The 12,024-nt window shown below is 39.6% G+C and overlaps 1 protein-coding gene across 6 annotated transcripts in view; it reads right to left on the reverse strand.

Annotated features, from left to right (window-relative positions):
• INPP4B (inositol polyphosphate-4-phosphatase type II B) overlaps positions 1–12,024 on the reverse strand; it is a 698,485-nt gene that overhangs the window by 239,746 nt on the left and 446,715 nt on the right. For all 6 annotated transcript variants that reach the window (XR_005776353.1, XM_040418490.1, XM_040418489.1 and 3 more), the window contains one exon: positions 9,296–9,368. Coding sequence is in view for 5 of the 6 variants with exons in the window: in XM_040418490.1 (XP_040274424.1) it covers positions 9,296–9,368 (73 nt within the window). In the remaining variant the exon portion in view is untranslated. The remainder of the gene's footprint in view (positions 1–9,295; positions 9,369–12,024) is intronic.

Below are 12,024 nucleotides of genomic sequence, written 5' to 3' on the forward strand. Positions count from 1 at the left end.
CCATTTAAAATGCAATTAAAAAACAACATGCATATGTTCTGTATAGACTAAAGGTGGTCTGGTAATTTTCTCGGGTGGATCGAAAGAACCCCTGTCTGACACTGGCTAGAAACACAGCAATTATTCTGCTAGAGTTTTCACCCCATATAATGTCATTTGACATGTAATTTCTCTTAAATGTTTAGATATCATTGCATTTCTCTTTTTTAGTCTATTGCGACAACTCCAACATCTTAATGGACTGAAAATGTTGCTGAAGTGACTGGGAATGCAGCATGACAGCTTCTCTTACGATAGATGTGGTCACAGCTTTGAAGCCCACTTGGTAGCTACAGAATTTATACTACTTCAGGCGACAGGTCAGTCAGTGTTGTTTAGCCAGTAATTCGCCTTAAAGAGGTTGTGCCATAAACTACTTTTCACTCTAAAGTTTATTTTCATCAATTACTGTAGCTCCCATTCCTCCTTGGACAGTTTTTATTTTCAAATTTACCTCATTTGCAATTTTCTCTTATCCCCCATGATTAAAAACAACTTTCTGATTTGTCATATGTCTGCTGTCTTAGGGCAGTGAGATGTGTCCTGACATTAGCAAATCACGTGACACTAACCACGTCCCTTGTTCTTACCAATGACGCTTCCTACGTCCTACATAACAAGGCAGCAACGCAGGATGTAAACAACTGCAACCGAAGATCGAAACTGATTTTCCACAGGGCACAGTGGCAGGATAATAACTTTTGAAAAAGAAAGTTTTAATAAATGGTGGTATTTGGGGAAAGTGATATAACATCAATATCTGTTGAGTGGGATACATTTATATTAATGGCATAACCCCTTTAATATTTCATGTTAGTGTAAAATCTCTTCAGGATACATTTTTACACACCGATTGACGAATATACCTTGAGCATTAGGAAATCTGATCGTTGGTTGTCAAGGAGATGTCAGAATTGAGTCTTTGAATAGTGTTCTATGTCATTCCTTGTTGGTTTGATAAAATAAGCTGTAAAGGATGAAGAGTATGTATGTACCTGCACCTGCCTCAATTTTCCTCCATATTAATGTGCCGCCTATCATGTTCTCTGATCATGACCCATTTCACTTTTCTAGAACATGGTCCACATTCCTGGTGGAACAAAAATATATTTCACTCAATACTTCTTTTTTTTTTTCTTTTTACGATCAAAACATTAAGATTTTCCTGCAGTAACTGGATGTTTGGATGCATATACTGTATTTAGCTCATGAAAAATCAAAGAGATTTCCCTCACGAGCCCTGTAGTACAACTACTGCCTCATTACATGAAGTTTATTAAATATCTTCTCAGCAGTAATGATGAGAGTGGTGAGGTCTCCAGCAGGCACATTTACTGTTTGAAAACAATTTGGTGACATAATCAGTCTAAGGGCTCATGCACATGACCATATGTATTCTGCAGACCACAAAACATCTGCACAGATTCGCAAAACGGACATATGGAAACGGAATGCACACGGAGTAACTTCAATTTTTTTGCGGACCCATTGAAATAAATGGTTCCACATACAGTCCACAAAAAAAAACAACGAATGGACACGGAAAGAAAATACGTTCATGTGCATGAGCCCTACGATTTCTCAAAACACTGCTCCCTAATTATAGCAAGATTTGGATCAGTGGAATTTCTGGCCAATGGCATTACAATGGCTATGTGCTGTATCTCCACCTGCATAAACACATCTGAGGAGTTACTGGCCTCCTATATATAGATAGATTAACTTTTTGTGTCTAATTCTGAACATAATGTAGATCGTATTATTTACTCCAGTACTCTTTGAGCATTTTAATTTCTGTGTTCTTCTGAACTTACGTACTACTTGTGCCCTTGACCTTGGGCTTTCTTAGGATGCTTCCGCTCACTTGTTCAGTAGTAATTCTAACTGGTCATCTCTTATTTATTATCTTGTGAATGTCTCTGATTCTTTTCAGATTCACTTTATAACAGTGATGGCAAACCTTTTAGAGACTGAGTGCCCAAACTGCAACCAAATACCCACTTATTTATCATAAAGCGCCAACATGGCAATGTAACCTAAATACCAATATACTGTAGTATATCTTTCATGTACTTTATCATTTTGCTATAATAGCCTGCCTACATTTAATGCGCTGGCTGTGTCGTTCATAGTGTGTCCTGGGGCTGATGAATGACAGAAAAAGTCTAAAGCATATTGGTACATCATAGACTTTTTGCAGGGTGTGAGTGCCACCTCTGGCACCCGTGCCATAGGTTTGCCATCACTGCTTTATAATATAGACCCAATCAATTTACAACACCCCCATTTTCCACATTTAACACTTTACTGGGCAAAACCTTAGACCCTTTTGCATAGCTCTCAGTGTTACAGAAGCAGATGAGGGAGTATCCTCTTTGCCACGGAATTGACTTGACTTGGAGCTACTCAAGGCATTATCCTGGCAGCTCCCTGGTCTTTACCCTTTAACCCCTATACAAGGCTCTGGACTCAGCTGCAGGGGAACCCCCAGCAGTAGTCTCAGTTCAGAGGCTGTTGACCCATGGGGACCAAGAGGCACTGGTGTGGAGCATCAAGGGGACAGGCAAAACTGTAGCCAGGAAACAAGCAAGTCATGGTAGGCAGCATAGAAGCAATTCAGTAAACAGTCCAAAGGACAGGGCTGGGCAGCCCAGGGTCAGAATGAGGGGGGGGGGGGGGAATTCAGGTCAGTCATTGATGGGTTAGATCTGGAAACAGGTAGAGGTTGGTACATGGACAGGCAAACATAACAATAACACCTGTTTTCAAGACACTAGCTAATAGAACCTACGGTATTGCTCAGGGGAATGTGTCAAATGTAACCAAAGGCGACTAGCCATTAACTGAAAAAGATTAAGTAAGCAAGAGGAAGCGCATGCCTTTTGGGTATCAGGAGGTGCAGCAGTAGCGGGACACTGGCATGAGGGGAACCAGAACAGTACAACTGTGATGGCTACACTGTGAGGAAGAAGGAACACAGGTTATAGTTACTAGAGATGGGTCGTTGATCCAGGGAGTTATTCTGATTGCCTGATTGGAGTCGGGTAGGAATTTTTTTCCCCTAAAGTGAAGAAAATTGGCTTCTACCTCAAAGTTTATTTTTGCCTTCCTTTGGATCAACTTGAAAAGATAACAGGCTGAACTGGATGGACAGATGTCTTTTTTCAGCCTTGTAAATTATGTTACTTTGTTACTATGTTACAATGGCGACAACAAACCACCAGAGGAAATAAAGAAGGTGGTGGGAACAGAGCACTGGTATAACAACCAGGGGAAGACTTTGCAACTGATGTCCTACAGATGACATTCTATTGACCTCCTCAATACAATGATGACTTGAAGCTTATGAATGACAATATGGTATCTAACGATAGTTACATAAATGTGAAACTATCACTTGTATAAATGAGCTTCATTTTCTATTAATATCATTTGCGTTTTTCTGCACAGCTTGTCCTGACTATCCTTCATTTTGTCCAAATATGTTGGTGACCATATTGAATAATCATCCCACATGTACTGTAACACTAGTAAAGTTGCTAGATACTGACTTTAATTGAATTAGACAAGACGTTACTGGCAACACTTCAACATATTTCCATGGTATCTTCTCTCATATACGATTACAGAAATGTCTAATTGGAAAGATGTTACTTTCAACTTTTATCATAACTCCTCTACATGTAAACCATGGTTTTATTCTTTAAACACTGTGGGAGATTTTTCAGTGTTTTCTGGTACTGACAATGATCAAAAGCTCATGCACCATTTTTACATTTAACAAATGCATCAGAAGAAGTCAGAGCCTCAGAATTGTGTCACCATTCAATCATTTATAGACATTTCCATTAACTTTCTTTGTGAAGAGGCATAAAACAATGTCAAGTCTGACCTGATGTTGTTGTAGTCTATGCCTGTTAATAAATCTTTCCCTTGAGTTTAAATGATCAGTAAAGTTGAGTTCACCTCTCCGTTTCATTTTCTGTTCTTCTGATTCATCAGAACAAAAGAAAAAAAACAGGATTCTGTAAAAAAAAAAAAAAAAAAGATCCTGTTGCACACTTGGCATCCATTTGAGCCATTTCCATCTGAGATCCGGTTTTCAGAAGGAAAAAAAAGTCCTGCATGCAGTACAGCAACCGTTGTACCGTTGACTAGTTGTGGTCTGCCACTAAGGGCGGTTGTGCAAGTTGGCAGAGGTGCGGGTGGAATTTAGGGTTCCACTTGTTTCCCCCTGGGACAGATGGATCTTGTCTTAATCTATACATACAGGGAGTGCAGAATTATTAGGCAAGTTGTATTTTTGAGGATTAATTTTATTATTGAACAACAACCATGTTCTCAATGAACCCAAAAAACTCATTAATATCAAAGCTGAATATTTTTGGAAGTAGTTTTTAGTTTGTTTTTAGTTTTAGCTATTTTAGGGGGATATCTGTGTGTGCAGGTGACTATTACTGTGCATAATTATTAGGCAACTTAACAAAAAACAAATATATACCCATTTCAATTATTTATTTTTACCAGTGAAACCAATATAACATCTCAACATTCACAAATATACATTTCTGACATTCAAAAACAAAACAAAAACAAATCAGTGACCAATATAGCCACCTTTCCTTTGCAAGGACACTCAAAAGCCTGCCATCCAGGATTCTGTCAGTGTTTTGATCTGTTCACCATCAACATTGCGTGCAGCAGCAACCACAGCCTCCCAGACACTGTTCAGAGAGGTGTACTGTTTTCCCTCCTTGTAAATCTCACATTTGATGATGGACCACAGGTTCTCAATGGGGTTAAGATCAGGTGAACAAGCAGGCCATGTCATTAGATTTTCTTCTTTTATACCCTTTCTTGCCAGCCACGCTGTGGAGTACTTGGACGCGTGTGATGGAGCATTGTCCTGCATGAAAATCATGTTTTTCTTGAAGGATGCAGACTTCTTCCTGTACCACTGCTTGAAGAAGGTGTTCTTCCAGAAACTGGCAGTAGGACTGGGAGTTGAGCTTGACTCCATCCTCAACCCGGAAAAGGCCCCACAAGCTCATCTTTGATGATACCAGCCCAAACCAGTACTCCACCTCCACCTTGCTGGCGTCTGAGTCAGACTGGAGCTCTCTGCCCTTTACCAATCCAGCCACGGGCCCATCCATCTGGCCCATCAAGACTCACTCTCATTTCATCAGTCCATAAAACCTTAGAAAAATCAGTCTTGAGATATTTCTTGGCCCAGTCTTGACGTTTCAGCTTGTGTGTCTTGTTCAGTGGTGGTCGTCTTTCAGCCTTTCTTACCTTGGCATGTCTCTGAGTATTGCACACCTTGTGCTTTTGGGCACTCCAGTGATATTGCAGCTCTGAAATATGGCCAAACTGGTGGCAAGTGCATCTTGGCAGCTGCATGCTTGACTTTTCTCAGTTCATGGGCAGTTATTTTGCGCCTTGGTTTTTTCACACGCTTCTTGCGACCCTGTTGACTATTTTGAATGAAACGCTTGATTGTTCGATGATCACGCTTCAGAAGCTTTGCAATTTTAAGAGTGCTGCATCCCTCTGCAAGATATCTCACTATTTTTGACTTTTCTGAGCCTGTCAAGTCCTTCTTTTGACCCATTTTGCCAAAGGAACGGAAGTTGCCTAATAATTATGCACACCTAATATAGGGTGTTGATGTCATTAGACACACCCTTCTCATTACAGAGATGCACATCAACTAATATGCTTAATTGGTAGTAGGCTTTCGAGCCTATACAGCTTGGAGTAAGACAACATGCATAAAGAGGATGATGTGGTCAAAATACTCATTTGCCTAATAATTCTGCACGCAGTGTAGAGGTGATATCATTACAGGCAGGATTAGAATGACATAAGCAGATAACTGTAGTAAAGTGATCTGTACAATCCAGGAGCGGGCACGATTATTAGGCTTAGTGGCTCATGCAAAAACTGCAAGATTTTATGTTTTTTGCTAAATATAGTGACATGGAAAATTTAAATATCGTGAAACTTCTTTAAAAATATGTTAAACATAAAAAACATGATTTAACAATAGGTTATTTTTTGATGACCTCAATTTTAGATAACATTCCTTAATATGTGGAACATAAAGGGAAACATATTTCATTCATAGGAATGGTTCATTTTATAGAACCGCCAACTACAGCTCTACTTGTTCAGGATACCATGCACACATCCCTCTGGATTTGTTTTTAGATGAGAGTCCTTGAAAATTAATCCCTCTAATGTTAAGTATATAAAGCTGTTTGAAGACTAGTTTACAAATGAGTATATAATTAGCATAATAGTCTTGCTTTCCTTTTATAAATTAGTTCAGGGGTAAGGTTTGGGATTTGTGCTTCCTATTATTTTCCCTTCTGGCTCAAACAATATTTGTTATCTGATGGTTTATTATTGTATTATATAAATCATCTTTGTACATTTTAATACTGAAGATCTAATCCACTTAATCTTGAATTATTTGCAGTTGTGTGTAAATATGCATAAGTAAGTATAATTAATCACTGTAACAAACACAGCACTGAAAAGACGGAAAATAGAACAAAATAATTATATCCTGTGTAAGTAATTATTTAAAACACCATAAAAGAATAAACAAATACAGATGTACCAATAAGTGATTCTCTCCATTCCAATAGCCATTTTCCCAAGTTGACAAAAGCAATAGAAGCACTGGCAGCTTAGCTTGTCTAGATTGAGAGAGCTATATCCTCCTACTTTCTGTAAACTTCCTATATAACATGTGCCATCACTAGAGAGGACACATGGATCCATTGATCTCCCCATTCATCGCTTCATTGTTCTTCTAGATTTATTTTAGCTGGGAGATCATTGGGCTGTGTCCTTTCTACTGTAGTTCTTTTCCTGTAACTGCCACAGCTTCTAACAGAACATATGGCTGATGACAGTTGAGATTTAAACTGAGCATGTGCGACCACCTCAGTGAGATGCACAAGAAATAAGGATAAGAACAAACAGCAGGTGGAGGTATAGTATATTGAATAGCTCACTGGCGTATACTAAAATTTTAATTATATGCAACTACAAAAGTATTCAGATCCAGGTGCTGGGTTGAAAAATGTAGAATCATTTTGGTGGCACAACCTCTTTAAACCATAGCTAAGAATTATCCCATAACACGACTTTACAGATGAAGCCTTCCTGCCCTCTTCTCTCCCAGACCCCCTTTTTTTTCTTTACTAAATCCAGGTTTTTATGTCCATGGTGAATCTGAAACAACCTATTCTCAAAAAAAGCTGCCCTGTCAATCATCTGTGATCGTCAAGGAAAACTATAGGAGCCAATCGTCAAATGAATTGTGACCACGTCAATTAGCTGTGATTACAAAGGGACACTGCAAGAGACCACTCATGAAATTAATGGTGACCACGTATTACATGGTTGCTCCGAGTCTGCCATAGTGCAAACTTCTCTTTCAAGTACGGTAGGAGTCCTGAGCAGAACACACTCTATTATATATCCAATGACCTAATACAGCACATGGGATGGTAGTGCTCTTGCAGGTATCTGATATTGATACATCCTATACAAATGTCTGCTAGGAAGCCATGATGGAACTGTTCTGTGATGGTCTTTTTAGCTCTAGAATATAAGCTGTTGCTTTGCAAGGGGACATACATATAGACCCCACTCTGTTTAGATCTACCACAAATATTTAGCTTTTCATTGCGGCAATCAAATCTATTAAATTGTAACTACTTCATTCTACATGACGTATTATCAGTCACAAGCAAGGACATCTTTATACTCTGTTTATATACACAGCTGCGCTCTCGAGGCAACTGCCAGGATAAGAGAGAACTCTGATCTCAGCAGCCTAATGACTTAGATGCCATGTTCAATAGTGACCACGGAACCTATGCTGTTAGATAGAGGACAGGGCTCCCTCTGTTGGCCCATAACCCTGCCAATGGATTGTCATGGCAATCAGAGGCCTATTGAAGACTCACATGTCTGCCATCTTAGTATACCTACTAGACAAGGCCTAACAGGTTGCCTGTGAGTTTTCAATAGGACTCTGATTGCCAGGATAACCCATTGGCTGGGTTATGAGCTAACAGAGGGAGCCCCATCCTTTATCTAACAGCATAGATTCTGTGGTCACTATTGAACATGGCATCTAAGGAGTTAAACTGCTGAGATCAGAGTTATCTCTTATCCTGGCAGTTGCATCAAGAACTCAGCTGTATATATCAACCATAAGATCTTTGCTTGATAGACATAATATACGGCTATACAGACACAGCATCATAGATTACAATGATGCTGTGCACGTCGGCCGCCCGCGGGGCTATTATCCCGCACTCATATGATCATATTAGTGCAGGACAATAGTCCTGCAGGCGGCCTGACGTCCACAGCATCATTGTAATCTATGAGGCTGTGTGCTCCCGTTTGCACTATCAATGCCGCTCCGGGACATATCTCGGAGGGCATACGGTCGTGTGCAAGAGGCCTAAATTAAATAAAAAGCAATGCCAGAATTGATCTTCTTTTTGTTCATAACACATCCAAAAAATAAAAAGTAAAAAACTGGTACATACCCCAAAATAGCTCCATCAACGTAAAAATAAACAAACTATGGCGCTCAGAATATTGTCACTCTAAACCAAATTTTTTAAATAAGGGTTTTTATTGGGCAAAAGTAGTAAAGCATTTAAAAAAAAAAGTTAAAATGTGGTATTGTCCAAATTGTCCTGACTCACAGAATAATGTATTTACATCACACAGTAAACATTGTAAAACAAAACCCCAAAAATTGTACCATCAAAAGTTATGACTCTTAAAACCCAGTGATGAAATACACAAAAAAAAATTACCTCAAAGCCTTTTCGTCCTGAAGGCCAAAAATAACTGGGCCATGAAGAGGTTACAATGAATACCAAATAATTGATGTTTGCATTTCACCCTTGAAACAACAGATGGGGCGCTTTACAAAGTTTTGTAATGTGTAATGATAGTGACCTTTTGATCCTCTTGGATAAATAGAGGGTAATGTATCAACAGTCAGGTTGGCACTGGCGGCAGTCCCAGTTTGCTACTATGAAAATTACAGGCAGAAGATAGTTTAGAAGTCTTTTCATGACATACTAAGTTCACGTGAGAACCATGCTCAGCGTGAGAAAGAGGATTCTATGGCACGTAAGTGTAGGGCAGAACGTGGGTTCGCAGTCTTAGTGCAACGTAAAAGCATAAATCATAGACCACCATATCTTACCTGCAGTTAGTAAGGGCAGATTGTCACTTCCACTGAACATTTCAGGTGAAGAACACTCACACACTAAGGCGCACTGCATAAAGATATAAAGATAGTTAGGAAATATACAGAATATAATGTAGCATATTTATTTATACTATTCTCATGATAAGCATACCCTCAAATTATATCATTAATATTACAGCTGACCATATATTTCCACTGCAGCAGCCACAAAGGAACTGTAGTATGTCAGGAGCTCTCCAGGCCAGATCATTACGCAGGGCGGTGCTGGGAGGATCGTCATGCTGATCCGGCAAGTCACATTAGGTCGACCTGTCCGTTTTTCTGATCTGCTCAATCCTTGAGCGAGGAGGGGGATTTAAGACTGTTCTGGTGATCTGACTTCTGGCTTGTTTTGTGGATTATCCCTGCTTATATCTACTCTCCTGGTAATTGACTATGGCTTGTGATTGTGAGGGGCCCTGTTCTAGCCATAAGTGTGGGTCACACACCTATCGGACATTGGTTGCATATCCTAGTCTCATGCCACCAAAGTGCGGATGGGCCAACCCCTTTAAAGCTTTTATCCTTCTCATTATTACTGTTGAACGAATCGAGCTTTGGATCATAGATCTGAAGTCAATTCGTTCTAACACTTTGTTTTAATGCTGCCCGGAGACCTGTCTCTGTACAGCATTAGGGCTCATGCATACGACCGTATGTATTTTGTGGTCCTTAAAAAACAGATCCGCAAAAAATACAGACGACGTCCGTGTGCATTCTGTATTTTGTGGAAAGGAACAGCTGGGCACTAATAGAACAGCTGTCCCTAACATGGGCCATAATAGGACATGTCCTACAGTTTTTTTGCGGAACAGACATAGGGAAATGGAATGCACACTAAGTAACTTCCGTTTTTTTGCGGACCTATTGAAATGAATGGTTCTGCATACGGTCCGCAAAAAAAAGGAACTGACACAGAAAGAAAATACATTCGTGTGCAATTCGGAATCCAAAGTCGGGTTTGGTACTGGCTGGAACCTTGGTACCAAACCAGATTGCGGATTGCTAATTTGAAATGTTTTTAAAAATGTAGAACTGAATACCGAATTCATTCACCGAATACATTTAAAGCTGTACGGAGACCGGTCTCCGGACAGCATTAAAATGAAGTGTTAGAACGAATCAACCTCGAATCTATGATCTGAAGCTCAATTCGCTCAACACTACTCATGATGTTGACCCTGTCTGCCTTCTTGTGAATCCAAATGTGTTTATAAAAAAGAAAAAGCTAGATGTGTTCCCTGCCATCATACGGCAAGCAGGTGTAACAAAATTCGAGCTTTCATTACTGCTCCTGCCACCTCCTAATCGTTATGCAAATTAACCTAGCTGATGAGGATATTTTTTTAAAGTACATACCAATAAAGAACATTTTACCTATTGATAAAAACACAGCTGGTGTGCAATTTTAGATTAGATTCCGCTTCCGCTTTTATACTTACAAAAAATATCATCACGACTAAACAATGTATATCAAGCCAAAGGCAAGCATGCCTGTATGCTATGGAAAGGCACAAGTAATAGCGAAAATGAGTGAAATGCAAGGTTAGTTTCACGGTGATGGTATATATAGTGTGGGTCCTGCGAACTAGTAATGGCACAAATGAGATTCACTTGGGGAGGAAGCAGGCAATAAAGAAATGTACTGTAATTCTTCAATCTAAACATTGTCCTAGACACTGGGCTGGGATCAGACACCGAGGTCTGTCAAATATATTTTTAGGGAGGGTCACACAGTTTTTTTTATGCTGGTCTGTACTTGTGTGTTTTTCGAGGCATTTTTGGTGCTTTTTTGCAGTAAAGCTGCCAACACCAGATGTTAGCGGAAAGTCTATGGGAAATATGAAACATAGGACACAAGAAATTCTTGCTACTGAAATTTTTGTTAATTAGGTGGCATTTTTGGATCCCTGTTGTTTTTTGAAAAACACACAATTTTAGCTTTTTTTGACGCTCCTTCTCTATAGGGAAAAATGCTAGAAAAAAAGTGACTCGCAAAGTCATTTAGAAAGAAAATGCAGTTATAAAAGCCATAAAAACCATATGTTGTATGGAATAAATCTACAAGTGGTTTCTAAGGCTTTTTTTGTTGTATAAAAACACCAGTGCCTCACACATATGCTGTAAAAAATCTGCAGGGATATTAGGACAAGCTGCACTTTTTAGTGTAGATTTCAGGGCACTTCAAACAGTACTAAGCAGGTTGTCCCCATGCACACGACTGTATTTTTGGTCCGTATACAATCCGTGCTTTTTGAGAACTGGATGCAGACGCATTCATTTCAATGGGGCCCTAAAAAATGTGGATGGCAAATCATCCATTTGTCCGTTCCGATGTCCCGCTAAAAAGATAGAACATGCCCCATTGTTGTCCATTTTGTGGACAAGTATAGGCACTTTTAACCTAGGGAGGGGTGTGTGGAACGGTTAAATGCAGAACGCACATGGCCAGTATGGGTTTTTGGCGGATCTGCGATTTGTGGACAGCCAAATGGGCATGGTAACGTGCATGGAGCCTAAGAGTGGTTTCACACATAGGGAGGAATTTATTAAGAACACTGTTTTGTATGATGAATTACGGTAATCTCTGGTGTCTGAGGCATATGCCTTTTAGTAATTGTGGCGCATCTTGGATTGGCCGTGTACCAGATAGACGTTGCTATACATTTCAGATATAAATATAA

This window comes from Bufo bufo, chromosome 2 (assembly GCF_905171765.1).
Source record: "Bufo bufo chromosome 2, aBufBuf1.1, whole genome shotgun sequence".
Lineage (NCBI taxonomy): Eukaryota > Metazoa > Chordata > Amphibia > Anura > Bufonidae > Bufo > Bufo bufo.